The 14,599-nt window shown below is 46.1% G+C and overlaps 1 protein-coding gene across 3 annotated transcripts in view; it reads right to left on the reverse strand.

Moving 5' to 3' along the window:
* Positions 1-5,020: 5,020 nt before the first annotated feature.
* The window catches only part of MAP3K20 (mitogen-activated protein kinase kinase kinase 20), a 92,651-nt gene continuing 83,072 nt past the window's right edge, over positions 5,021-14,599 (reverse strand). For 2 of the 3 annotated variants that reach the window (XM_055811600.1, XM_055811599.1), the window contains 4 exons: positions 12,785-12,901; positions 11,176-11,250; positions 9,981-10,131; positions 5,021-6,377 (listed from right to left, as the gene is read on the reverse strand). In XM_055811600.1, the coding sequence (XP_055667575.1) occupies positions 5,698-6,377; positions 9,981-10,131; positions 11,176-11,250; positions 12,785-12,901 (1,023 nt within the window). In that variant the 3' untranslated portion in view covers positions 5,021-5,697. The remainder of the gene's footprint in view (positions 6,378-9,980; positions 10,132-11,175; positions 11,251-12,784; positions 12,902-14,599) is intronic. The other variant, XM_055811601.1, reaches the window with a different exon arrangement.

Below are 14,599 nucleotides of genomic sequence, written 5' to 3' on the forward strand. Positions count from 1 at the left end.
AATGTGATCTTGGCTGACCATTATTAGTGTTATTGCGGTAATAGACTTCTCCTCCATAACCTCTAACTTTTTGCAACAAATTGGCTTGAACTGCTAAGCTTTTGCACTTCATTAGATAAGAATATTATTTAAAAACCCTTCTGTGGTGGACACATATACAGAAAATAATTGTCAGATGTAATTTTCAGAGGTAGCACAGCTACTTGGTTCCATTTTAGTGACATGGGATGTCAGGGGGGTTCTCAGTGGGGTTTTTCCATAGTTACAAAAGCAACTGCCAACTTTCCCAGCCTAAAGTAGTAATAATAATAATAATAATAATGATGATGATGATGATGATGATGTCAAAGCGCATTCTCTGGCATAATAAAAAAAGTCAAGTGCTTATCTTTGATACATGGTCCAGTATTCTTGGCAGCAAGTTTACAGAAAGTCTTAAAATACTTGGGGCTTGATCCTCAGCAGCACTGGCTGAGCTGGTGAGGACAGTGGTAAGGGGTGCCCTGGCCAAAGGCTCTTGCTCTGAGTAGGAGGGAGGGGGGACACAGAGGGTTTGGGCAACTTCTGCTCCTTAAATCAGCTCAGCAACTCGCCAGGTTGTGGTCAGCATATGGGGTTTTGGTGTGTGCCCAGGGAGGGTGGCGTTGCTGTCAGACATGGCCAACTGCTAGAAAATAATCAGTGGGAAAAGATTACAAAGAGCAAAATTGCAGCAGCAAATATTTTCTTTCAAAAGTAAGCATTGCTCAAAAATACCCATCTCTGTTTCACACCAATGCCAGTGAGAAAGCAGGTTCTCACATGGCATTAGCTCAGCCATGGCAGTGGCTGGGAGAGGTACAAATGGGCTCTCTCCTCTCTCAGCTGAACAGGAACTGGGTTTGCTTTCTCTAGCATTTCACGGAAATAATTGACCAGCAGCAACAACACCAATGAACACCAGCTCTGAAAGCCACCGTTCCTGGGAGCATGGCAGTGTTTTGCCCACTGGCATGGCATCACGGAGATCTGGCTGTAGATGAGGAGACAGAGGGGTCACTGGCATCCCCCCTGCTGCAGGCAGGTCTCAGCAGCTGGTCATCCCATCCCACCCAGTCAGTATGACCACATGCCCCCCAGCACAGAGGTACAGCACACTGTGGCAGCAGTTGGGCAGGCTGGAACCCTGGCAGCCGCGTCTCCCAGCAAAAAGGAGTTGACGGCCACCCCATCTTCCCTCTCTGACCATTACTTTTGCTTATCTTCCTGATGCCTGCAGCATAGGCATAATGTTTCGGTACATCTTTTGAAATCAACGAGGCCAAAGCAACAACTAGAAATGTTGCGAGAGAGAAAGATTACAGCCTGCCCAAATCAAACACTGAGCTGGGTGGAATTTCTGCCCAGGCCACAAAAAGCAGCCCCTGCAGCTCCACTGCCCCAGGACAGACAGACAGTCTACTCATGTCACAAAGGGTTAGGGTGAGGAACAGCCCGGGGTTGTTTATGATTTTGGGGCCCCTTGGACTGTTCAGTGGGCTGTCACCTCTGCAACAATCATCCTTCTGTGAATTTGCAAAGGCTTTGTGGGACAAGGAAAGGCTTGTGTGAGAGGCTGAGCTGGGAGACGGGTTACTTTGCTGCTTCATCCTCTTCCCACCCAGGCAGATGAGCAGCTACAAAAGCCCTCTGAGCCGCTCTGTGCCTTTCAGAAATGCCTTCGGCTCTGTCAAGCAAGCTGCACATGGGCAGGCCCCTCGAGCCCTGGCTGCATGTGAACAAAAGCAGTCTGTGTTTGCAGGACTGGGCAATGTTTTTGCTCCAGGGAGTCTCACATTCACATGCTGCCCACTGTGCTTTGGAGCAGAGTTTCACAGGTGCTGGAACCGCCAGGTGGTTTGCAGCACAGCAGCAGACATGCCACTGACCTGCAGGACACAGGGAACATGCCCCCCCAGATCGCAGTCTCTAGGCCTCTTCCCCATGCAGCACCATGTCAGACTGCTGGGCTGGCTGTCAGTCCCTCTGTGGAGCAGGTGCCTGCAACACTTGCCTCTTACGACCAGTCCCTCTGACAGTAGAGCAGGTACCACAGCACTGCTGGGGAAATTTGTGTACTTAGGAAGCCCCAGTATCCACCAGGGTCAGACCCAGCTCTGGGACACCTTGCAGAGCTAAAGAAGGATTGTTAACCTCAGTGTTAAGTGCCTACTCTCCATCCTCCTGTTTTCCTTTTCTCATTTTTTTGAAGACATTACTAGGTATATGGGAAAGTAAAAAAAAAAAAGCGTAAAAAATTGAATCACACATTTTTTGGCAGAAAAAGAAAGAAGTCTCAGCATCATTTTTGATCATGCCATGAGGACGTCAGCTGCAGCGGGGAAAGTCTGTAAGGTTTCAGAAAACCAAGGACCATAATGCTGAGGTTAACCAGCTCTTCCTGTCTGAGCTGAGCACCGCTTCCTCCCTCCTATCGCACTGGCAGAGTTAAGAACTAGCAGCTGGAGAGAGACGCTGCTGTTCACCCTGAAACCTTTCTGCAGATGTCTGGCATCCAGGGGGAGGTGGGCAACTCTTGTGATTCCCACAAGATCCGGAGTAAAATGTTGCTGGACGAACAAACAGATTCTGTGTAAGCTCTGACAGTCAGTCTCACACTTTCATTGGGGAAAAAAAAAAAAAAAAAAAAAGAAAATCTGTATCTGATTCTGTAAACGTTCTCCCCATTGGACGCAAATACTCACTTACTTTGGACGTCCAGTTCTCAATTTGCCTTTATGAGTTCTCCGCTATTTTTCATCATCCATTCCAGCAGCCATCCCAGAGCTAACTTCTTACCATCCAGAGCATTTTAAACTGTGGAAAAGGAAAATGCAGGTACCTTTTGGGGATTAAGAAAATGGCAACATCAGTGCTTGGAGATATGAAGATCAAGAGAAAGGAGAGCCAGGGAAACAAGGGGTGGCTTTACAGCAGTGGTACTTGTGCCACTTGCAGAATCAGCCACGGAGTGAAGGTGTGTAGCACTGCCGAGGACATGTATATGGATGGGATGGCAGTGTGTCCAGCTCCTAGTGTGCATATCTAGACATACTGGTACTTAAATATTATTGGCTTTAACAGACTTGTAAGATAAAAAAAACCAGCATGGCTCCTTTCCAAAGAGCAGACATTTGCTGAAGTGTAGTCGCCCAAGACAGTCCGACTTTCTACATTGCTGTGCACAGCTGCATGCTGGTAAAACATGGAAATAAATTGCTTAAAAAAGTACTTTGGAAAAAAGTACTGGGGGGTGAAAATGTAAGCTTAATTTGACTTATAATGAATTATTACCAAGATAAGGAGTAAGGAGTAGCCACATTAAGAGTGATAAAAATGAGATAGAAAACTAGATCTTGCTGAGACTTTTTTTTTCAACAAGTTCACTCGTTGCTGCTTTAACTAGCAATGCTGATGCAAGAGGATTTCTAATCAGTTACTATTGCTTGATTATTTAATTTTAATAAGTGTGATCAATACCATCCGCTCCTCCTTTAGATGTTAATGAACGCTTTAATATGACAGATGTGGACAGACGGTACACTGCAGATTAAAATCAGGCACAGCATTGAATTGCTTACAAACAGCAGAAGGATCCTCCTGGACATCTTGACAATCAGCCATAGGCAGCTGATAAATCTTGAGTTGCCACCACCAGCCCACAGCGTCTGCTCGGTAGGGCCTTGTTTTCAGGCCTGTACAACTACAGCACCATCCTCATCACCTTGGGAAAGAAACGTGCCCTTCCAAACCCCTGCAATTTCTTTCTAGGATTTGTGGAGGTCCAACCATGAAACTTGATCTTACGTCCCAAGATGCATATCCAAATTTTAGTAACACAAGCTCATTTCTAGCAAGTGCTCTCAGTGGCAGTTACTATCAGCTGGTACCCTCCGGCCCATTTTGGTCATGGCAAAAGATGTTAGGGAAGGATTCCCCAACCTAGAAAAATCCCGGTCTCCTGCTAAGTTGTGTCAGAGAAACACCCAATGGTGGATTGTCTATGTCCCCCAAACTAGTTGTCAGGTTCAATAAACCAGGGCCAGAAGCTGGGTTACTAACCAGCTTTCAACCACTCTGAAGCCACAGGCAAGCTGCAAGCTTTGTTATCACAGAGCTTCACATGCAGTCCCATTCACTTCCAGGTAAAGCTTCCTAGTATTTTTTCTGCTCCTAACTGTTGTTAGAGGAAAAGCTGCTTAAAGGACAGATTCAATTCCTGACACTTGTTATCAGTTGTGTCCTGCTCCATTGGTTTTGGTGGACCCTGTCCTGATCTCATGAAATGTCCCAGTTCACTCAAGTAGGTGTTGAGAAACCCACCACGGGACTCGGCCCTCATTGGGGCTGGTGGGAATCAGAGGGAGGAGAGCTGCACATACCCCCAGGAGTGGCCTTTGTGTGGAGCAGGGAATTTACATTTCCTTTTGAACATTCAGTGATGGGGCTATGGTGATAGGGGTTATCGAGGGGGTGATGTGCCGGCAGCTCCTCCAGCATTGCTCACAACTGCATGCCAGCAAGCACTGGTTGGCATGAATTGTATGTAGCACCTTGTTCAAAGGTATCTCTAATGTACAGTTTCTTGGCTTTCAGAGGGTACCATGTGTTCTTTGGGTTCAGCTTCCTTTATCTGTGTCTTCCTTTTTTTTTCACCTTCTTGCATCTTGGGAAACCCTAACTTTTTTTTTTTTTCCTTTTTAATTGTGTGAAATCAACTTGGAGTGAAAAGGCCATGAAGAAACCTTCTGATGTCAAGTGAGTGTACAGCTGTGTCTTTGTTCTCAGTGGAGCTAAAGACCACATTAATCAGAAACTTTGCTGACCTTGCCTTTACTACCTAAAGACTGAAAGACAAAAGCGACACAGTCTGGCCACATTTAAAAATTCAATTAAAAATTCCTGCTGCCCTGGAATAAATGCTATCATAGACCTCAGTGGGGACAGATGTAACTGTGATAAAGTAACTGTGTAACGGTGATAACCTTTTTCTCCCTCTATTTTAATTTTTCCCCTCAAAAGAATAAAGCCTAGGTTTTGTTTCTCCTTCTGATTACAGCTGTGTACACGATGGAGCGTGCTCAGTGGTATCGGGGCTTTTAGTAAAGAGCAAGGTGAGAAATTCCTGAGAGGGGATGGCGAGCTGAAGTGGAGAAGTAAAGCTACTGGAGTGGACCTGCAGGAAAATCTCCCTGTGTTCCTGTTTTTCAGACTATGTTCATCTGATAAAAATACGACCTCTTCCTATAGCCCTGACAGATGCAGATGGAACAAGGGGTGGGGAGACCCTGCTCAGAGCTGGACTCGGCATCTGGAGATGTAAGCAAGGCAAGGGGAGACGTAGCAGCACAACTCCTTCTTTAAGGATGAAATGGAGAGCCTTCTGTTGTGGCACCTGGCTATGCCTTACTGATTTTATTGTTGAAATATTAAGCAAATCAGTGGATATCCAGTCAGCTAAGAACAGGAGCAGCCAAACAGTGGGGAGAAAATCAGATTAAATCCCTCGGCACCAAGCGTGACAGGAGAGGTGGGCAGCCGTCCCCTTCCACCGGCAGGCCCCAGGCCGCACCGGCCAGCGAGGATGCGAAGTCTGGCTTCCATGTGGCGAATTGAGTAGGAGCACGCACATCTTCTCTAGGCTGAACGTTCAGTTAAATTAAGGGGCAACCACCGTCCTCAGAACGTCCTCCGGCCCCGCCAGCTCCCCCTGGGCCTCTCCCTCCCCGCCTTGCCGGCCACCTGCCTGTGTGGCTTCTTTGCGTGCTGCACCCTTATCCACCCGCCCTCGCCGACCCTGCTCTCCCCTTCGCCCCTCCTGGGCTCGCTCTCGCCCTGCGGGGGCATGCCCGGGATGGCGTTGGGCTGGGGGGGGGCACGGGGGTACCTGCGGTGCTGGTATGCCGGGGGGGCTGCTGGCAAGGAAGTCCTGCCAGCTCTTCCCGAGTGCCGGGGGGGCACTGGGGAGCTGGTCCCGCTGTGCCGCCCGTCCGAGGAGCTGCAGGAGTTACCGCTGTGCGAGGTGTTCCGGCCTTTGCCGGCAGACCTGTCCCTCTCCGAAGGGGTGTCAGAGGCTGTGCTGGAGGTGCTGCTGCCTTTCGAGTTCAGCTGCAGATTCGAGAGGTTTCTCATCAAACCGTGCGAGAGGGGAGAGGAGTTTCTGGAGTGGCTGATGGATGTGAACTGGTAACTGACGGGGCCACGTGTCCTCCTCACGGCAGCAGCGTAGGAGTCCTGGCTGTGAAGGTAGGGCAGGTAGTGGGTGACGGTGGTTGGGCTGTGCGGGTGGCCGTGCTGGAGAGAAATGGCTTTCGCTATTTGGTGCATCCGCAGTGTCTGCATCCACTGGCTGTCCACACCTGGCAGGGAAACAGAAATGGAGTCAGCTTTCTGTGAACTGATGGAAAACTGCTCCCTGGTTTACCAAAGGTGTGAGGTTAGGTACCAGGGTTTCTCTTGAAAGAACCTCAACACAACTTAAAGCACCCCTTCCCTCCCAGCTTTGCAGCAAATTGTCCTAGTTTTGAATATGTTCAATATTATTGTTGAACACAATGTTGGACTTTTAAAATAGCAAGTGATGCAAATATCTATGATGCCAGTGCTGATTATGGAGCTTAGACTAGAAGACGCTTGCTGAACCATCCATTTGGCTGCTCAGGTGGGTTCCCACTCCCAAGTCCCTCCCAGTGTTTTTAACCCAACCTGATTTTAAACATTTCTTGTGATGCTCCTGGCAGCCTCGGCAGATTTCTCCACAGCTTTCATTGCAAAAGAGCCTGGAGACCTCCAGTGCAGGCATGGAGTGGGCACTCCAAGGTGTTGGCACCACTGCATTGCTCTCCACCTGCGTCTCTCCCAGCCAGCACAGTCACACCGCTCACAGCTGAGCGCAGACGGAGGCAGTGCAGACCCCAGCGCAAACCCCTGCTGCAGCAGCCACACTCCCTCCTCTCACTCCATTTCCTCTTCAAAGGGCTACACACCACAACAACCAGAGCCACTTCAGCTGTTGTTGTTACTACAAATTCAGAAGTCAATCTACTTTGCATGCTCCAGATACTGAGTCTAAGCCCCAGCTTAGGAAAATCAGTGAGGCAGCTGGCTTCAGGCAGGATAGCTCAGGCAGTGCTTAACTGTCAGCAACTTGGGCTATTACAGTTCCCTCACACCTCCTGTCACAGCTCTGGGGTTGTAACAGAAGTTGTAGCTCCCAGAGATCAGACTGAAGTGCTTTTGAAACTCAGTCCTGTGGTTTGCATGAAAGCCTACAGCAGATACAACAGTTGTACATTTTCCATTTGAACTTCGAGGACTGCCTAGTTTGCTACTTTATGGGTAGAGCAGAGACCAGGAATTCCTCTTATCCAAGGCCACAGCTCTGGCCAAAAACCCATAGGCAGCAGCTTGAATTATTTTGGCCTAGAGAGATTTGTCCCTAAAGATTGCTAATCATTCCAACAGGAAAGGATAACCCTGCCAGCTTGAAGCAGCATAAACATGACTGAAATGTTATTGTCTTCAACAGAAGACTCCAGCTCTAATCTCGCCTTTTGCTGGTTTTCCAGGGAAAAACTCGCATGCTGTGAGCCCTCTGCCTCTCGCTGCAATGCTGCAATTGGCTGCGGGGAGTTCTGTGGGAGCTGGTTAGCGGCTTTGTCCTCCTTAGGATTGTTCCTGTTAAGATGTAATGGATGGTCTCTTCCATTCCTCCTTTCCCCAGACTTTGTTTGAATCCTAAGAGAATTAAATCACTTCAACTTAATGTCAAATACATCAAAAGGAAACTGTGTTTCCTGTCAAGGTGCGAGCGTGACACCACCACAGCAGATAGCTCTAGCTGCACTGAGAGAGGAACCTCCTTTCATGGAAAGACAGATGGGAATTGCCTTCTCTGCTTCTTAACCTCCTTGAAAGTCATGGTTTCAAAAGAAACGTGCATGCTGAAATGTACTCACTAGACACCATCTCCTCTGCCGTTCCCACGTGCCCTCCTACCCAGGTTGTGGACGTAAAACACAGGACTCATAAACCTGCAGGCAGCAGGCTCAGGACTTGAGTTTGGGTCTTCACATGTTATCAGCTTTCAGGTGGCCACGACATGCCCTGTAGGACCAGTGCCGATGCTGTCCTGAACGCGGAGCTCCCTCCAGTGTCTTCAGGCTGTTCAGTCCCTGCTCCTTGTGGCCAGCTGCAGTCGCCAGCCAAGGGACCAGTTGCCCATCAGGGAACCTCCCTGACTGCCCTGTGGGCTGCCTCGCACCTCCTGTGGGCTGGGGGCTTCTCCCTCATGTGGCCTCTGAGCCACCAACTCTGTATGATGAGTTAAATGCTCTGTGTGGCAGCCCACAGAGGTAGTACCTTCACTACTGGTTATTTTAGCCTCTCAGACAGGTATCCTTATCATTGTGCTTGGATTTGGTGGCGGTTTAAATCTGAGGTGGGTGGTCTGGTAAAGAAGACAGGCCAGAAGGCTTGGTAGAGCTGAGGCACAGCTTTCACGCTGCCTGGTAACCCACCTCCTCTGAACCATGCCTATCCACTTGGGTGCCGACAATATATTAGTGCCTTCTTGTAACTCCTCCATGTGCCAAAAGGACAGGCAGACAAAGCCCTCCCACTGCTTGCTGCAAAAAAATGAAAGCAGCCCAGCTTACTGTGGCAGAGCCAACTACCACACTTTGGTATGGCTGTACGGCTCATCACCCTGAAACTAGGGTAATCTCCATCAGCAGAGCTAATCCACAGTGAAAATGTATCTTTTAGGACATGCTTTAGGTCCCATCTGCATTACCGAACACACTTGTGTTGCTAAAGGATCACAATGGCTTAGGAATAAGACCATCCATTTTAGATGTGTTAGTAGTCAAAACCCAGCACCTCTCAATTCTCAAGACCATTCTACATTTGGCAGTAGTGTAAAATCAGAGAAATTCACCCTCCGCTGACGGGTATTTTGTTCCAGCTCCTGTGCTGCCCCTCAGCTGTCCCAACCCAAACATTTCTGTGAACTCAATCAGAAACACAGCTTTGGTTAACAAACACCTTTACAAAAAGAACAGCAGATCTTAAAGGAAGAACTGTGCTAGAGTCAACTGAGTTGAGTTTGACTATGTGAGTAGCATACTTTAGTTAGGAAATGAAGACTGCAGCATAAAGCCCACTGTATTATTAAATGTATCTCACTGAACAAGTCAAGCCCCAGAAGCCATAACCAAACACTATTCCAGAGTCAGATAATGATGAACCAGGGCTGGTTCAAACGGGCAGGCTGAGCTGTGGAAGAAGACTTCACTCCTCCTCGCAGACAGCAGGACATCAGGAGCACTATGGGGTCTGCCAGGCTGGCAGCATGTACCTGTCAGAACAGCGTATCACCCACAGCGGACTTTTTGCCAACCCATGTGCAGTTTCTGAGGCTACAGCCTTGGTATGTGTGTCCCCCTCTGCAAGAGCACTGGCCAGACCAAGAGCAATCTGCACCCAAACATCTCTTCCAGGAAGGGCTCTGTATCCAAGCACAACATCTGTGCATAGCTCCCTGTGTGCTGGGTGGCCAAGAGCAGGAGGAAGGAGCTGGCCAAAGCACTCCTGCTGAATTTGCATTGCAGGGAAAGGAAGCCAGGATAAAAGCTGCTGAAAGCACTGGCTCCCCAAATCCTCAAAACAGCCAGTGGGAAGCAGTTGTATTGTGCATCACTTGTTTTCTTTCTCCCTTCCCTTTGGATTCCATTCCTCTCCCCTTCTCCCTCCTTTTCATGATAACTGTTATTATTATAATTATTATTGGTTTTGTTTTATTTTATTTCAATTATTAAATTGTACTTATACCAACACTTGAGTTTTACATTCCTTTCCGACTCTCCTCCCCATCCCTCCAGGTGGCTGCATGGTACTTAGTTACTGGCTGGGGTTAAACCACGACATGACATCAGCAATGAAGTTTGCATGTATTGTCTTACTTGAGTTGGATCTGCTCCGTGAATTCCCCTCCGAGTTGGGGAGCGAGGTTTGGATCATGAGCTGCACTGTCTCAACCTCGTCCTGCGCTTTCACCTTGCTCCAGCAGATAGCTTGGACGTGCCTGGTGGTTTTGGGAGCTCTAACATCACTCTGCTCAGGAAGGACACAACAAGCATGAGGACATAATAACACACAACCCACTAAGCTCTCCTAAGAGGGAACTTCCACTAGTGCCCGAGCAGCAGCAGCATTTTCAATATAGAGTCTGTTTTGCAAAACCACTCAGCCAGTCCTCAAGTATTTTTAGACTAGATAATTTTGGCTGGTATTTTGTGATTATGCTAAAAATGTGGTAGTGAATAACTGTTTCAATTCATGTACCATGTGGAGGAAAGATCTGAAGGCCTTCCTCTACAAACACAAAAAGATATTTTACTAGTTATATTAATGTGAGCATCAAACAGGCAGTGCTTTCTGCTAAAAGAGGTAGGACTAAGCAGGTATCTTTGTGGGGGGACCCTCCACAAAACTTTCCTGGAGTATCAAGCTCTTCAATTTGCTGTCAAGAACCTATGACTCTTGCAAGAAACTTCAGGCTGAAAGAAAACTACTGTTCTCCACTTCTGAGACAGACAAGTGAGGTCCCGGATTTCTCTGTCTCTCCATCACTTCTTGAATCCCTGCTCAGGACAGAGCTGGAATCCCAGTGATTAGCCTCCTTGTGACAAACACCATTGGTCTCTATAGAAGCACATTTGTAATTAACCGCAAACTCCTTTTACAAAGACTAACTTCTATCACTTTAAATTCTATTCCTGGTTTCATTTTATCTTATTTTACTTTTGACTTTTCACTTTCTTTCTTATCCTGTTGCTTCTCTGCTCTCCTAATTAGCACTTCACTGAAAAGGTAAAAAACCAGTCTCTTCAAGTAATGCAAACAACACTGCCATTACCCTTCAAGCAAAAGGAGTTTTCGTCCTTGAGAAAAAGAGCCGTCCCAGGCAGCAGGCTGAGGATGTTGTCTCTGTAAACCTTATTCAGCTTTTGCTCTGAACTTTAGATTTTACAATTAATTACAGGCTGCTGAGACTTGATTATAGGATATAACAAAGCCAAAGGATGCTATTTCCACACCTCCCATGTAGGTTTTATCTTGGATAAACACTTCTTTAATTTGTTTCTTAGAGCTTACCTCATATGTAACAACACATTCAACAGACTGGTGTTCTTCTATCCCCACAATCCATTTCTCCATCACAAACGGTGGCTGAAAAAAACATGTTAGGAGTTTTATAAGGTGCTCTTCATCTCCTGACTTGTTTCTGAAATACCCTAAAGATATTTTTAACATCTGCTTTTTTCATCCGTTTCTGTATTGTTAACAGCACTACTTTTCTTTAAATCTTATGAGACAAAGCAATACATTTAGGAATTATTTACTTCCTTGTTTACCAAAGGAAACTGAGAAGAGATTTCTATAAATAACAGACAGGAGGTAAGACAATGTGTAATGTTTTCATGGGGGCATAAACCTTTTTCATTATTGTGCATGTACAGTTCTTTTCTGCTAGACTTACAGAGGCCAGCAAGAACAAAATCTAGAGAGTCTCAGAGGTGTTCACTGACAGATATAAAAACATTGAAGTATGTGAAAAATTAATGTTATTGTATCTAGCTATTAGTTTATATAACTGTAAGCCTTTTTTTAAAGGAAAAAATTAAAATGTCTAAGTTGAAAATTAAAGAGAAAAGTATTTTGCAAAATAATAATAATAATAATAATAACAACAACAACAACAATAGTAGTAGTTTAAAAAATCACAGGTGTTGTTCCAGAAATCACTAACTATAAACATAGTACTAGTGTGAATTAAATATTAGAATACTTCTTGGCAAGTACTCATCTCTTACATTTTCCTTAAAGTTCTGACTGTTGAGAATCTGATTTTCAGTTTTTCCTTTAGAAAAAATAACCAAGGTTCCACCAAAATTTTGCCAAAAAAAATCACAGATAAAAGCATTCAGGAGTTTGAGGGTTTTTATCAGTGCACAGTGGAGCAGCATTCTAATTAGTAATCAAACTGTATACTTTTTCATTTAGAAATTTATTTTGTTAGCTGTTATGAAGTGGAGCACATTAACAAAACCAAACAATTAAAATATCAGCAAACAGAATACCCTCTGCATTTACAAAGCCTCTGTTGCTTACGGTAAAAGCAGTCTAAATGCTGGCTGGTAAATATTTGCAGGCAGGTTCTGAAATAAGGTAAAATGCCCAGTGACACTGAATTGCAGATGTTCAGTGCTGTACTGTCTGTTGATGGGTTTCAGTCTTTGCAACCCATTGTTGCATGAAAGAGGGAGTTTTAGAACCACGTAAAAGTTCTGAAACCATGTCAAAAAAAGATAAAGAGAGGAAAAAAACCCCAACCCAGACAAATCACATCAAGTTTCAAACTGGAACATTTAAATCAGCTTTTTTCTCTTGAAAAGGAAAGTAATTTTTTGAACATTCTTTTCTTTAAAAGTGGTAATAAATTCAGAGGATATAACATGGAATTAAAACAAGAAAATATAAATTAGTTCCTTCTCTTATTTTTCTATTGTTAACATTATTGTCAGCTTAAAAGAGAACCAAAATACCTAACTCCTATTATGATACAAATCTGTTTAAAATGTGCATTTTATTTAAAAGCTGTCAAGAGATTGAGCTTCCGAAAGCACAAAAGTCGACTGCTGTGGTATTTTAATGTCTTTGTTTGAGATCTGTGAATTCGTGAAAGCTTTAAGGCTGTAAATACCTTTGTCATCTTTAAAATCTCTACATCAGGTAGGTTAGTGTTGAATGTCACATCTTTTATGTAGGTTATTGCAATTTCATCCCCGTCCATCTCCATGTACATTTTCCATTTACAATCCTATGAATAATAAAAAAAGAATGCTGGATTGTTAGAATACAAATTAAAAAAAAAACCCAACAACAACAACAACAACAAAATGAAACAAAACCAAAAGCCAAAACAACCCAAAACCTAATCCTCAATATATGGAGGCAAAAAATAACCCAAGGAGAAAGATAAGGAACTTATACATATTTTAGGACATGCATGTTTTCCAGTAAAAGTGTTGATACCGGAAAACCCTCAGGTTCTCTTGTTTGCTTTCCTCCTAGCTCAGCCCGAGAGACAGTCGCTACGTGGACAGGTCTGGATGTCTTCAGAGGTGTGGATCTCCTGAAGGGAGCCACCAGGAGGACGGTGGCTTCACCCACCTGGCCAGACAGCCCATTCACGTGAGCGGCGTGGGAGCTCTGCCCACCCGCGTGGCGGTGGAGGCACAGGGCAGCGGTGGGAGCCGTCACGTGGGGTCACAGCCAGTGCTGGCAGCCAGCCCCAGGGACACCTTCCTGGTGAACCCAGGAACGAATGACCAGAGGGTCTGTGAAACACCGTTAAGACAGTTGCTCAGATAATGGACAGGAGGGTGAGCTGGTTATCACAGCTCAGTTACTTCAGATACCGAGTGCCCAGCAAAGCACTAGGCAGCAACTTCTGCTCACCTCAACTGCACTATTAATTATAAGCAAGCTCAGCTTAGAAAATAACCATAGTGAATCTAATAAACCAAAGCAATGAAAGGTATCCTTAAATAATCCTATGAGCTGAATGTGGGGCCAACATCCAACACTTTGCATGGGTGTGAGCCTACAGAAGCTGACAGCTCTGGCAGCATCCTGCAGGACATCCCATGCAGGCTAGGTGCTGGGACCAAGGTTTGTGCCTGTGCCCAGGGAGGCTCCCACTGGGGACTGGCAACTGCCTGTCCGTGGTGCAAACCAGCCGACATCCGCTGGTGTGCCTGGCAGGTGCTTTGGGGGTTAGATACGGTCCGGTGCACTGAGCTCCTCCAAAAATCGGTCCCCTGAGGGACAACAGAGGCTGCAGTGAAGCAGAGTGTCTCCACCTCCATGCAGACAGGAGGGATCTGCCCCTCAGACAAGGAGCTCCTCCAGACACGCCAGGGGTTCAGGAGGCTCTGTCCCCGCCGCGTGCCACCAGCCAGGCAGGTGCGGTCTCAGCATTTGTGGGAGGCAGTCTTCTCCTCAATTCCGCACAGAAAATGCAAAAAACTTTCAATGGGGACACAGATGGCCGCTTAGGGTCAAAGGCTTGCGTAAGCAGTTATTTGCACACACAAATGTACAGCAGCCTAAAAAGTATCCGTTCGCACATGCGATTATCTGCTAGTGTTTGCACGTGCATCTCTCATAAATGTAACGTAGGAGCTCAGCCCTCAGAAGTCTCAAAGCTTTCAATCAGGCATTGAATTGGCAATTCCAAGATGAAAGAAAACTGGAGTATAATCATTTCCGAACCGCAACAACAAATTATGCTTATGAAAGCATTTGGCCCTGTGTGTCCATCTGTCCCCATTGAAAGCTTCCACATTTTATGAGCAGAGTGGACGTGTGAATTGGTTTTTGCATCACCCCGGTGCACGTTTGAGTGATGGGAACTGTGGTCCAGTGGTCAGGGTATCAGACCGAGACTCGGAGGCACCAAGTTCAGTTTCCAGTTCTACCATCAGCTTCCTGCACAATCTGACAAGGTGCCGAA

This window comes from Falco peregrinus, chromosome 8, assembly GCF_023634155.1.
Source record: "Falco peregrinus isolate bFalPer1 chromosome 8, bFalPer1.pri, whole genome shotgun sequence".
In the NCBI taxonomy this organism is placed as follows: Eukaryota; Metazoa; Chordata; class Aves; order Falconiformes; family Falconidae; genus Falco; species Falco peregrinus.